Genomic DNA, 13,213 nt, shown 5'->3' with positions numbered 1-13,213 from the left:
GGGCAGCCCTGTCGCTGTCGCCTCGTCACTTTCGCGTTCCCAAATATACACCGACTCTGACATCTGCGACATGCTCACCAATAGCGGCGACGACGAGCCCTGGCTCCCCTACCGCTCTCTCGTTTTCTAGCACACTCCAAATTTCATCGGCGACTTCCTGCGTTCGTGCATGGAAGAAATCAAGCACATCTCAGTGCAACCGTGTCCTGCTGTGACGAAGCAAGTGGATAAATATTAGCCTGGACGTGCTTGCTGGTGTACGGAGCCCGCGAAACACCATTGGCTTACGCGACTGACCATGTCGAGGATCTCGCGCACATATACGACGTGGCTCAGTGCGACATCCAATTTGCTACTCAGGATGTCGAGTCCGAGAAAAACAAACCCCCCATTTTACAAAATCATGCTGAAGTTGATGTCCTACGTAGCTGCACACTGGCCGGAGGTTCGTACGCGCTTGTCAGCGGTGGAAGTGCCGGAAGATGGTGCGCTGGCCCCCGCGAAGGCCGATAAACAGAGCCGAGATGAAGACGGCTGGGAGAAAGTGTTCCAAGGTCCAGAGTAAGTGTTTGACATCCTCGCGCTGTCAGTAATGCTCATACTCATAACGGCATGGTCAAAAATCAAATGTATGCCGTAAAGAGAAGCTTCCTCTGCGAAAAGCCCGAACACGGAACCTGTTCAAGGTATTGGCAAAGTCACCTATTGCTGATGCTCATGGTATGTCGTTGAAGTACAGTATCTTGGCAGTTATCTAAAAAAACTCGTTTATGGATCAGCGATGGGCCGCCCACCGTTCCTACTTCTCCGCCCCTGTCACCGCAGTCTACCTACACCCCTCCCTCACTCTGAATCACCCAGTAGCTTCCACTCGTTTCAAACATAATTACCACGAAACACCTCCTTCAACGTGTTCCAGATCACCCGAGGTTGTGCTACCAGGCAATCATCCAGAGACCAAATTGTTTTGCGTCGGAGACAAGCCTTCATCATCGGACAGAGGTCAGCACGACGGCGAAACAAGAAGAACCCTTTCCCCAGCTACTGCAGGTCCGTTTGAGTACTACTCGAACACTCGATGTGCGGGTGATACCGAAGTCGTGGCTGGTGCGCCTGCCCAGCCCTATCCCCCAGCCTCAGAGGAGGCCGTAGGCGCTTATATTCGCCAGGGCACGTCGGTGCTTGCGGGGCTATATCGCGACCTCCCTTCGGACACTCAGTTCGTCTCTCCGTGGAACGTCTTGGCCGATTCTGACCATGTATGCTGCTGGCACTCGATCTGCTAGGACCTCTGCATTCGCTCCAACTGCGACCCGGATCCACTCTTTACAGCCGTCAAACTTCCCGTTTGGTCTGTAAACTCTACCGGAGCCGTTGCCATTGATCCTCGTCTCATCCAACCACGGAACAATGCGGCTCCCTCACCACTGGTTCATGTAGAGCGTATCCTTCAGGGGACCGCGGCCGATCCACTCAAACGTCCAGGTGACCATGCCACCATCACTGTCACAGATAGCCTTCCGGCCTTCGCATCATTCGCCTGTCGGGCATACCGCAGCTGCAGCCAAGAGACACGTCCGACAGCCTAGTCAGCTTCCGCAATGTCTATTTGTGCCTATGTTGCAGCTACATCCTACGATTGAGCATTGGGCCTCGGCGAGGTAGTGGTGCACTCTGCTTTAGATTACAGACAATTCGAAGCACATGGTGTCGGACCGCTCTGCAACATGGTATCATATTATGTCTTCTACTATGTGTCATTTTATTATGTCTCGAGCAAGTCACCTACGAGAGAGAGAGAGAGTTATATACAACAAGGCGTGTGTGATGTCCCTGTGAAGAGGAAGTCTATGATACATGCAAACGAACAGAATAACGATGCGACTGATCACAGTTCATATCAAGGGCAGATACAAGAGTACGTGTATGGCGACGAGAGAGGGAAGCGTACCGGAGCGTCTATGAGAGATAAGGCGAGGGGAGGTCCGGGACAGGTGTGCTATAGTGTGAACGCTCAGACTCAACTGAGTTGCGACGCGTTCGTTCGGGGGTACTTGTCATTGTTGGTATACTGGATGTGCTATACATCCTGTTATTGATAAGCTGCAGCGCATACAGAATTTAGTTAATACAGAAGTCATCACAGACAATCTTACTTACCCCTCCTATCGGTCTGGAGTAATCGATGTCGTCACGAAGACTGATAGCAGCCGAGCTGCGCATGCCTTGGCCGTCAAGATGTATACCAAGAGTGGGATCGAGTAGACCATCTGGTGCGTGGTGACCCGAACGTTCCGTTAACGCCGGTGACGGCATGCCCGCATTCGCCAGCATCCCAAGACCAGGCCAAACGAGCGTGCCGCGCAGTACAGATCCCTCGGGTATCGAGCCATATTGCTCGAATACGGCTGGCGGGAGAGAACCCAACGTCGGCGATTGCGGTCGGAAGATGGACGAGAGGCTTGCGCTGCTCGGTCCTTGGCGCGTAATCGTCGGGATGTTGGGCGACGGAGCTTCTGATCCCATGCGTGGCGTGCCGAACTGTGTGGTCATGGCGTTGTTCAATAAGACCTGCGAAGTCATCGAGCCCCGTTGCGAGGCTATAGACGCTGAAGATGAACTTGACGGTCGCCCGCCACGGACCCATCTCAACGGTCGTCCTAAGAAGCTTCCGCTTCGCTTTCGTGAGGCATCCTTGTTCTCCTCATCCTCGGTTACAGCATGATATGCTGTGGGAGGCGGCAGTTTCTGGGTCGGCAGCAAACTCGATGGACCAGGTGATTGGCGACCGTCAAGGCCTGTAGCCATACGATGGCCGATACTCGAGCTTGACGCGCCATGTCCCGCGGATGATAACGCGTGCCCATGGCCACTCAAAGACCCGTCAGCGTGCCCATGTGCAGAAGACTCAGCGTATGCCTGATCATCAATGGACAGACGGCTGATGTTGCCATTCCCGCTTCTACTCGGATGCATGCCAGGATAGGCGGCAGCCCGCGGAGAGCTTGCCATCATGAGGTGGTCGATGTCGGAGCCGCTTGAATCATTGAACGGATCGCTACCATGCCCTACCGAGGATAATGCCTCTCCAGGTAGAGGTGACAAGGGGCCTTCGAGAGGATCGGCTCCAAGGGCTACAACGTACGGGACGTCCTTGCCGCCGAGCCAGGCGGCCGGATCAGGCTCAGAGCTGGTGCGCAATCGCTCTGGTGATCGTGAAGGAGTCGGAGGTGTAAGACCATGTAAGTCAGACGACGGTGGCGGCGACGGTTCCAAAGCAGCGCCGTGTGTCAGGAGACCTTCGCTAGACCGGTATCCTCCGGCTTCGAGATCCGAGCTACTTTGAATTACATGACCTCTGTGTATCCGCTCGCCAGAGTTATCGTACGCGTCGTCAGGGTGTTCGAAGGGATTGTTGAGGAGGGCGCCAAATGACCCAGAACCCCTGCTAGCAACCGTCGCACCGGGGAAGCGTTCAGCCATTGGACTCCACCGCGAATCATGGTTATCGACGTCCTCGTCGTCTAAAACCGCGGTTCTTATCCGCGCACCGTTGGTGCGGCCGTATAACTGCCCAGTCGGTGGTCCAGCCAGTGCAGCAAGCTCTGCTTCGCGAAGGCGCCTGTTATGTTTCCGACGAGCAAGCACGATCCAAACACTAATCAAGACGACGAAAGCCACAACTCCGACCACAAGCCCACTAATTGCTCCAGGGTTATGGGCGAGACTAGAGAAGAGGATCCATCAGCCAAACGACAAACACACGAGCAAGGGTCTTACACGTTGTTGTTCGTGCCCACATTTGGTATCAGCGTCCCGGTCGCTATCGCCGTAGTGTACACTGTAGTGTGCAGCACGCCACCACTAGTGTACGATAACGTTACGACAGTCGTAGTAGTGATTGTCGATGTGTGAAACTTTCCAGACGGTGATGATGACACGACCCCAGTGTTGCTCATGACGCTGTCACTAGTGACCGGGAAGAACGGCCGCGTCGTAAGCGTAACGGTAGTGAGCCAGCGAGAGGAAGTCGTGCTCGTGGACGTAACATTAGTCGTGGTGTCGGGGACGGAGACCGACGTCATTGTATGGGCAGTAGTGACAGGTGAACCAGTCTCGAGCGAAGTAGACATAGAGCTGATGGCTGATGACGAGGGTAACGACAGTATTGGGCCCGAAAGGGAAGCCGATACAGACGACCCGATGGATATCGAAGGTAGGGATGACACCGAAACAACAGGTGTGGACGCAGTGACTGGGACTGACGTGCCGGTGAGGGACGTCACTGCAGAGGGCATCGAGTTAGATGCCCTGGCGACGGACGTAGTCATTGATGACGATGATGAGACCGACGTCGAGAGTAAAGTTAAGGTGGGCATCGGTGTCGAGAATGGTAGAGAGGACGGCGTAGAGACGGACGTGAGCACCGGCGGAAGGGAGAGTGATGCCGAAATCGACGCCGAGATGAGATTCGAGGACGACATCAGCGGGGGGATGGAAACAGTCGAGGGTGCAGATCCCGACAACGTGATTGACGAGTGGGAAGACGACGTCACCGGGGATGTGGGCAGCGATACCGAATTGGTTGAGACGGGTGGAACCGAGGATGTCGTGAGTGATGTTGTCATGAAAGGGATTGATAGCGAGGATAGCGAGGCGGAGGATGAGGTGGGTGTTGATATTGGCAGCAAGGACAGCGAGAGAGAGATTGAGAGTGAAGGCGACACAGGGGGAACAGACGTTAGTGATGCTGAGGAACTAGAGTCCACAATAGAAGTAGAAGAGAGTGAGTTGATGTGCGGAGACACTGCGGAAGAGGAAAGAGAAAAAGACAAGAGTAAAGACGAGCCGGAAGAGATTGTCGGTACAGGCGAGGAAAAGATCGCGGAGGATGTAAGAAAAGAACGCGATACAGTTGGTGCTACAGATAACATGGACGACACGGTGGTACTGGATACAAGGAGCGGTTGCGATGGGAGAGATGGAAAAGAGAGGGATAGTGACGTGAGCGGTAAGGGGGATGTGGGCGCATGTGTGAACGTTTGTTGAGATCCGGATCTCGATGTCGGTGATGGCGAAGCAGAAGACATATTACCCGACATAGTGCCGACAGCGAAGCTAGTTGAGACACCGGACAACGACAACACATGCGACGACACAGTGGACAAAAGCCAAGAGGACGTCTGGGAGAAAAACGTCGAAGATCGGGGCGAGGTAAATAAGCTCGCGCCAGCCGATGTCAACGAAGTCGCCGTCCAATTATTTTGCGAAACAGACGAAAGTGGAGAGGCCGTGGAGCGAACGACGTTTGTGACGGAAGTGGAGACAGAAATAGGAACCCCAGAATAAGGTGACGAAGAAAAGCTAGGCAGTCGAGACGCGCTGGTTTGCGTGCCCGTACCGAGGCTATCTAATTCCGTATTCGTGGGGGAAGATTGCATCAAACCCGAGACGGTCGATGTCGTCGAAGTAAAATATGAAGAATCTTCTATAGTGTGCGAACTGTAATCAAAGCGCGAAAGAAAGCAAAAGCGTGACTCCACGATGAGACAAAATGGACGCAAAGCAAAGTGGACTGAAAAGTGGCGAACACTCACGAGAGTATGGTTTGTGACGCCGGCGCAGTCCGTGTGCTGAGGGATGTTGAGGGTATACTCAGCGATAGCGGGAGAGAAGGTGTTGCAGAGGCGGACCCTGTTGAGGTAAGTGGGCTCGTGGGGGACATAGATGGTCGTGAAGAAGAGAGCGTTGGGAGGGAGAAACTCAGGCCCGGTGGGCCGGATGAGCTGGAAGACGGAGCGATAGGCTGGCTCAGGGAGCCCGACATCGACTGCGAGCTAGCCTGAGAAACTTGCGAGAGCCCAGCCGACGAGCTTGAGAATACATGACTCGAGGGCGACTGGCTTGTTGATGTGCCTGAACTACTCTGGGATACTCCCGAGCCCAAACTCGACTGTGAAGTTGGGGATGCGGGAGACGACTGCGAGCTTGGAGGCGGCGTCGACGATCCTTGGCTAGGCTGAGATGTCACAGAAACTGACACCGACTGCGAAGTTGGCGCCTGAGTTGACTGCGAAGACACAAACGATGACGACTGAGACGTCGAAGTCCCCTGGGTTGCGGTGGGCCCATGTCCGGAAGCCGCACTAACGCTCGATGACTGTGACTGAGATGACGACTGCGACGTTGGTGGTGGCTGAGGCGTAGTCTGCGAGCTCAACACCGGTGGCGGGTCTGACGATTGTGACGTCGCAGAGCTACTTTGGGGGAGCGTTGTCGGGGCCGGCGTTGAGGATGCAGGACCAGCGGGTGTCTGGAAAGATGAGGGGCTAGTTGAGAGAGGTTGAGAAGACTGGTTCTGCGATGGCCGAGGGGTCAACGAGCCACCCTGCGCAGTCTGGAACGAGCTAGAGGTCGGCAAGCTGGAGGTAGGTGCGGATTGCGACGTGGGGTTCTGCGACGAACCCTGGGAAAATTGCGATATCGTTTGCGACTGTGGTGACGGCGTGGGCGAACTCGGCTCATCTGTAGTTTGAGACGTCGGGGAGATTTGCGAAGGCTGAGCTGTCGACAGCTGAGATGGGTCGCTACCCGGAGAGGACTGGGACGTTGAAGGGGTAGAGTGCGACGTAACAAAATCTGTAGAGCTGCTGCTGGGTGGCGCCTGGGGCGTCAGCTTGGAAGCAGGCGTTGTTTAAGGACTGTGTCGATAGTATAGATGCGGGTACTCACCGTAGGACCAGCCAATAAACTAGAACTCGAGGCCCGGCCCTCACCGCTCTCCATTGCGCTTGAACTTGGATTGAATACCGGAGTTTGTCGCGCCTTGAGCAGAGCGAAATTAGTTTCAGGTGGCAGAAACACCGGTTGAGTCGTCAGTATGATAGCCGTATAGCTGCTGGTATGTGTAGGCATGGCTGTAGCGAGCGCGGGGGACCAAGTCATGCAGATGGCGAGGGGAATAGAAGACCATCGCAAGGGGCACCTGGCAGAGATAGGAGGGAACAACAAGAGTCAACGAGTTTGATGAAAGTCGAACAGGGAAGGCTTCATTACCTTGACGCTATCCGTTTGCGCGCGTCCGCCTGCACGACTTCGCAATCTAAACTCGACGTCGGCAAACAACACGTGCATCTCTTCGGCACCTGGAATGCTTGGCCAGCAGACAGACTCTGCGCAAGGACGTCAGAATACCGTAGGGGATTCTGAGGCATTCCGGGCCATGACGCAGAGGGGCAGCCGCAGGGTCCATAAGACAGGAAAGGACAGGAAGGGAGATGTACAGAGATATTAGCAGGAAATATGCTGAGATTTACGATATCGGTTCTTGACATGTCATGAAGATGGTGTTCGTAAGCCTGGAATGTCGAAGTGCAGGTCAGGAAGAATATGTGCGTTCGTGCCGAGGCCAAGGTAGCTGTTCCCTCTAGCAGAGGTGAACATAGGCTATATCAGATCCCTCCGTGAAGGCAATGTATGCGAAACTCCAATGGATGGCCAGAGGTCATTCCACAAAAGCTGGTCTCCGTCTGGGGACAAGATGCGAGGCTTGCGGCGAATTTCGAGGAGGGAGGGGGGGCGTCGAGGGAGTGGAAGAAAGCAGGCACTTGGGTAAAGGATTGTCGATATTTTGTAATTCAAAAAGGAGTGGAACCTCCTGTAGCTGGCAAGAGAGTTAAGACGGAGGCCATGGAAAGCGTGAACCCGGCACGCTACAACCAATCACACGTACCAACGATACGGCGCCCTTGCCTTTCTCGGTATCTGTGTTGTTGCCTTGTTTGCGATCACTTCACCACGAGACTCCCTCCTTCTACAATTCCCTTGCGATACTTCGTCTACACCGAGAGGTAGGTACTAGCTGTACAACGCACACCTCGAAAGCATCTCACCCCAGTTCGCGGGCCATCCTTCGTTGGAGCATCAGTTCCTGGTTGCGACGTCGCAGCCTCAGGTATTGCACGTTCACCAGCCAAAAAACCCCGAGCAAACGTCATCTATCAAGCAACATCTTCTCGCCTCGACCTTGCTTGATGGCTGGATTTTTCCCTCTCCTGTTACGTCTCACTAGCCGCTGACCACTGGTGTAGAATCTGTAGATCAAAGCCGTCGACATGCGCCGTCCCCTTGTAGCTACTTGGACTTCTGTAGGGTTATAGCTTTCGTTCATGCACCTTGTGGAACTCACGGCTTTTAGATAATTAATGTGAAAGGTTGTCACACGCAGATGGCTGTGTATACGTGCTGCGTTCGCTCGATCTATCCACGAATGCCCCTTCGTCCAGACTTTTCCGTGCGAATCGTGAGTCAATATAGATCAATATCTTGTGCTCCCTCTGCTTAAGTGTATACGCACTCCATCTCGGTGCCGTCACGTCGTCATGGCTGCTGCTTCGCAAGTCCGATTTGCCCGCCAGCTTACGCATCTTGCTCGGTGGTGTTCGCCCTTTATCCTGCTTCGAGGCACACTCACTAGTCTGCTCAGGGCTTCGAAGTGCCTTGAAGCAGTATGCACACGCCGGGCAGCCCCACTTAGGTCGACGGTGAGCCTACGTGCCGACCTCTGTGGTCGTCGGGCATCTCGGAGCAGGCACTCGCACCATGATACGGATTCGGAGAAGAGGAGCTACCATAGGCTCGCCGCGGCAATCATGCGATGCTCGCGGGAAGAGGGGTTTGATTGTAGGAGCTTGCCGGCAGGAGAGGCTTTCGGCAATCCTTCCTCTCAACACCGAGAAGTTTCAAGAGCTAACAGCACTGGTGGTAAGCGCACTTTTTTCGGCGTAAAATCAGCCGAAAATTGATTCAACAAGGCCCCAACTTTCTCCGGTTTTCACCTGAAAAAAACTGAAGGCAAAACTCAGTTTTCCGCCAGTTTTACTGTGTTTCAGACCTGTTTGGCTGGTTTTGCACCAGTTTCTCCTCAGTTTGCATCGGCGTGAAATCGAGGAATAACTGGGCCTTGTTTAGCCACCTTTGCCTAAGTTTTCTCGAGAAAAAAACTGCGCTTACCACCCTGTGCAGTCCTCATACATAGGTGTCGGAGCTCGGCTTAGGTTTATCAGCGGGCTACGTATACGTACACAGACGGCCCTCCCTGCCGCGATCGCGAGTTAGCATCCGAGTCTGAGCTGTAGCGCAAATTCAGCAACCGAAGCAGAGCTACCCAACTCCCACACACAGGGGCTTGGGCGCGTGGCGCTTGCTTGCCCGACGGGTGAAGTGCTCCCCTGCTGTCCTTAAGCTCACTCCCGGCTCTACATATCACAGGACAAACATGGGGCCTAGGAGTCGTACGATCGCAGGACAAACGTCAGCCTCCAGCGTATAATGCTGAGAACCTAGTCGTCTGCAGAACAGCATGTCCGCGCCGCTCCAGAGCTTAGCTGATAATTTTCGGGGTACATCCATTCCAGCCCATATTTTTGCGTTCACTAAGCGTCATCATTAGTCAGCATGTACAGCAACTGCAGTCGTTACGCATTTGCCCGGGTATCTTACTCCTTGAGACACGCATATACGTCTATGACGGCAATGAGCCGTAGACACCGACGAGCTCCCAGCTGACTGGCAATGAGCATGACTTTCTGTATTAACACAACTTGGCATCTGGCCCTACGCTCGCTCGAGTGACTGCTTTCATAACCTGATACAACGTCAAGGCGGCATTGTACAGTTTCTCGTCTCAACAGCCTACATGTAGTATTTGATCAAGCATACATCGATTCTTCTGCCCAGGCTCCCGACGGTGGGGTGCTGTACATATCCTCGTCCATGCCCCATGCATCGTCCTTGTGCTTAAGAGCCTACATCGAAACAAGTCAGAAATTGATATCAAGGCATCTGAAGGCAATATAATCACCTTCTGCAGGTAATCTTTGCTCGAATTGAGCGCCCTCTCCACATCGCGCAGGAGCTTGCTCTGCTCCTGGGCCCGGGCCAGCGCAGCGTCGACATCCGCCTTTGTGAATTGTGGCGTCGAGTCCGCGAAGGTAACGTTCCCGTCAATCGATATGCTCGCATTGATATCGCCAATCTCAATCTACTCACGTCATCAGCCCATCGTCAAAATGCAGCGACTCAGGGCAACACTCACCATGTTCAGCACAATAACGCGCACTTCCTCTGCCTCAACCCCAACTTCCTTGCCGATGTCAGTGAGACCAAGTGTAATGTATGTCAGCGTGAGCTTCTTGATCAGCCACCGCGATGCACGGTCGATGACCTGCTGCACAAGACCTAAGTTCTGGTCCGATCGGAACGCCTCTACGTCCTTCTGCACGATCGCCGTTAGTGAGGCGGCAGTCTGAGGGTACGCTTTTCCGAGCGTGTTGTAAGGCGAATTCTTGATCATCCGGATGAGCTGATTGTTGGTGTATTTTGGTGGTTGGATGGCCTACATGAGCTGTGAGCTCACAGAAGTATGCTCTCACCCCCCTGAAGACGTACCTTGCCGTACAAGATCAATTGGACCAGTGTTAGCTTCTTCAGAGCCTCGAACTGGATCGCCGCAGGTGTCTGTGCAGGAGACGTCACGACAATTTCGAAAAACTCCTCCGCTTCGCGCCAGCGTTTAAGAACAGCGAAAACAACACCGCCAGCATAGTGGTACAGAAGGTTGTCGTTATAGTGCAAATCTGATATTGTAGTGTCGATGTCGACAATAGGCGTGGAGAGAACAGGGAGAGCTGCTGCGAAGTGCCGTGCAGTAACACAGGCCTGAAGCGAGTTGGACTTGAGTGTTGCACTCTGTTGCATGATTAGCGACTCACATGCAAGAAGATCGGATGGACGCTCGTCAGGTATGTCGGCTTTGGTGGGTATCTAAGTACGATACTGCAGAGGGGATCGAGCGCGTGCTTTATCTACAGATTATGCAGAAGGATAGCATCAGTACGTCTTGCTGCAAAGAATATGTACGTACGTTCTCTCCTGATGCTTTCACGATACCTTTTGCCAGTGCACTGACTTCAAGATACGCCGTCAGCGCCAAATTACCCAACGGTTACGACCGTGAATGCACGTACTGCGATCTGGAGCTAGGCGGGCATGTTCAGGAGTAAATCGCTTGCAGAAGGATTCGACATGTTGGATCTGTGGTGGCAGGGCTCCGCTAACATCTAGCCTTGCTGCTCTGCCCAGATGCCACGCATTCAGCATCACGGGCCAAACGAAAGTCCAGTGTCACTCACAGGATATATAGATACCCCAGCGTATTCGTCTCTGGACTCAAGACTTCCAACGGGTCCTGCCCACTCCCAAGCGTACTCGCGAGCAGTGTGTCCCGCGTCTCTTTCGTGCCAAAAGTTTTCAGCGTGCCATTCACTGTGGCAGCAGAGCCCGTCGTTGTCGTCAGGTACTGCACGAGCTCATCGAGGGTCTTGGGCTGCTCCTGGGCCGGCGCGAGAGCAGCTGATGGTCCCGGCTGCGCGGCAGTCGATGTTGAGGGTGCCATGGCTGATCGAGGGCATCGTCAGCAACTCTGCAGCTGTCAGGGCACGGCAGCACTATGTTTACATGCATCGTAGGCAATCTCGATGCTGCAAGGACGGATGTATTGCGCGATTGCCACTCACGTTGAAGAGACTCGTATGCACTGGCTTGTGATAGTTCTGACAAAGTGGCGGTAGACTTCTGTTTAGCCTGTGTTCTCGGACGAATATTTTACACTCGCGCAGCTATCGAACAGGACTCTTGGGCCGCAAGTGTATACCGAGAGACACGCGTAGGCGGTGCAGATGCAGGTGAGAGTGTAAGTGCTTTAGGCGCACATTTATGCGGCACGCGCCCTAGAACCGCGCCCGCGTCATCCGCGGTGGCGGAGACTAGGTGGTATTACGCTAGCTACGAGCTGCTCACATGAGCTAGTGTAGTTCTAATTTGTACGAAAATGTGAGAGCTAGGCCGTTCTATAGATCTAAGACCGCATGTTTGCTGGTGAAGAGTTCGTGGGCCGAAGCGTCATGGTATGTCTGCATACCTTGATAATTCCAATCACAGAATTATTTGGCAACATTTGCGATAGTTTTATGGAACATACTGCCCTGGATTCCCGCGATCTCTAGCTCAAGTTCACTTGGGTCGCGACTACCGTCCGAGCCGGCAAAAGTGCCGGCGCCCCATGCGGAACTACCATGGACCTCGGTCATGTTCGTTTGCTGAGGGAAAGTGTGGCTATAGCCGAGGGGCACAAAAATAATGCCATGGTGCGTGAAGTTCGACAGCATATTCATCGCGGTGGACTCTGTAGGGAACCGTCAACGACCCACACACTACGCGCAGTTTCCAATCTGGAAAATTGTAAAAAGCTCACTCTGACCACCGCCGGGCGTCGCAGTCGAGACAAAGACGGCGACATATTTACCGGAAAGCGCACCCTTAGACCAGAGTCGGTCAGTCGTGTCCCAGAATGCCTGCCAAAGCGTGAGCGTGACTGCGCGCTTTGCACACAAGACAAACGCGCCTTCTATTGAGCAGGGAAATTACCGAAGCGTGCTGGGATGCCAAAAATGAAACCGTCGAACTGAATGAGCTCGTCGGGAGCGATGACAGGGTAGGCGGGCTTAGCGGGAGCGCACATCTTCTCGAGAATTTCCTGGGGAAGGGTCTCGGGAGCCCTGGCAGACTGATAAATACGGCAGGCTTGTGAGGAAGGGGCGGATATAACTTACCGATAGATGGTCGCGGCGCCACCAGCACCTTCAACACCAGCCCTGACGGACTCGGCCACTGGAGGGACGTCATCAGCCGTCATACAATATGTCCGAGGTCTGTGTACTTGCTCTTAGCTATATGGCCGTGCATAGAGTAGATAACAATAGCGATCTTAGCAGGCATTAGGGATGTAACTCGATAGAGAGTGTGTATAAAAGTTGAGGCGAAGGAGGAAAAAAGTCGAGGAAACAGACTGCATGTGTACGCTGGCCTTTGAAGGTTTGTGGGCGACATATTTGCCAAAGTGACCATGCGTCCTTCGGTGCAATCGAGGGAGAGTTGTGCCTATTCGAGAAGGGTTGAGAAGGATGGTCGAACTGAAAAACGTCTATTCCGTTGCTCGGAGTAAGCTGTGGCCCGGATAAACAGTTTATGAGCGGAAAGAAAGCCGATGTGTACCCTTTGACAATGTTCAGAGGGTGCAGAGAGAGCGGACATTGCGAGAGCGCATGTATATACCGTGGCGAGGGTAGACGGCGAATACTACGACTTCCCGTTC

General features: G+C 53.8%; 4 protein-coding genes across 4 annotated transcripts; 1 reads left to right on the top strand and 3 right to left on the bottom strand.

Annotated features, from left to right (window-relative positions):
• Nucleotides 1-2,121: 2,121 nt before the first annotated feature.
• PHACADRAFT_92990 (uncharacterized protein) lies at nucleotides 2,122-2,334 on the bottom strand (the record flags this gene model as incomplete). Its single annotated transcript, XM_007394608.1, has 1 exon — nucleotides 2,122-2,334. The coding sequence occupies one exon, from the start codon at nucleotides 2,332-2,334 to the stop codon at nucleotides 2,122-2,124; it is 213 nt and encodes a 70-aa protein (XP_007394670.1).
• Nucleotides 2,335-3,756: 1,422 nt separating this feature from the next.
• Nucleotides 3,757-5,855, top strand: PHACADRAFT_254174 (uncharacterized protein). Its single transcript, XM_007394607.1, has one exon. It carries the CDS (start codon nucleotides 3,958-3,960, stop codon nucleotides 5,047-5,049), a length of 1,092 nt encoding a protein of 363 aa, XP_007394669.1. The 5' UTR covers nucleotides 3,757-3,957; the 3' UTR covers nucleotides 5,050-5,855.
• Nucleotides 5,856-9,565: 3,710 nt separating this feature from the next.
• PHACADRAFT_254170 (uncharacterized protein) lies at nucleotides 9,566-11,689 on the bottom strand. Its single transcript, XM_007394606.1, has 9 exons — nucleotides 11,577-11,689; nucleotides 11,193-11,457; nucleotides 11,028-11,134; nucleotides 10,925-10,968; nucleotides 10,773-10,865; nucleotides 10,450-10,719; nucleotides 10,097-10,396; nucleotides 9,863-10,042; nucleotides 9,566-9,806 (listed from the first exon to the last, which is right to left on the bottom strand). Exons 2-9 carry the CDS (start codon nucleotides 11,453-11,455, stop codon nucleotides 9,711-9,713), a joined length of 1,353 nt encoding a protein of 450 aa, XP_007394668.1. The 5' UTR covers nucleotides 11,456-11,457; nucleotides 11,577-11,689; the 3' UTR covers nucleotides 9,566-9,710.
• A 265-nt stretch (nucleotides 11,690-11,954) lies between these two features.
• Nucleotides 11,955-12,837, bottom strand: PHACADRAFT_141788 (uncharacterized protein; the record flags this gene model as incomplete). Its single annotated transcript, XM_007394605.1, has 5 exons — nucleotides 11,955-12,244; nucleotides 12,314-12,433; nucleotides 12,487-12,617; nucleotides 12,672-12,713; nucleotides 12,779-12,837. 5 exons carry the CDS (start codon nucleotides 12,835-12,837, stop codon nucleotides 12,003-12,005), a joined length of 594 nt encoding a protein of 197 aa, XP_007394667.1. The 3' UTR covers nucleotides 11,955-12,002.
• Between the last annotated feature and the right edge of the window lie 376 nt (nucleotides 12,838-13,213).

This window comes from Phanerochaete carnosa (assembly GCF_000300595.1).
Source record: "Phanerochaete carnosa HHB-10118-sp unplaced genomic scaffold PHACAscaffold_4, whole genome shotgun sequence".
Taxonomy (NCBI): Eukaryota; Fungi; Basidiomycota; class Agaricomycetes; order Polyporales; family Phanerochaetaceae; genus Phanerochaete; species Phanerochaete carnosa.
This window is presented reverse-complemented; position numbering and strand designations above follow the sequence as displayed.

Excerpts from the sequence above, each read along its gene's own strand:
- PHACADRAFT_254174 (XM_007394607.1), top strand. The coding sequence starts at position 3,958 with ATGACGCTGTCACTAGTGACCGGGAAGAACGGCCGCGTCGTAAGCGTA.
- PHACADRAFT_254170 (XM_007394606.1), bottom strand. The coding sequence starts at position 11,455 with ATGGCACCCTCAACATCGACTGCCGCGCAGCCGGGACCATCAGCTGCT. Across the intron at positions 10,720-10,772 it reads TCCATCCGATCTTCTTGCAT|GCCTGTGTTACTGCACGGCA; the intron begins GTGAGTCGCTAA and ends AACTCGCTTCAG. Across the intron at positions 9,807-9,862 it reads GCAAAGATTACCTGCAGAAG|GCTCTTAAGCACAAGGACGA; the intron begins GTGATTATATTG and ends GTTTCGATGTAG.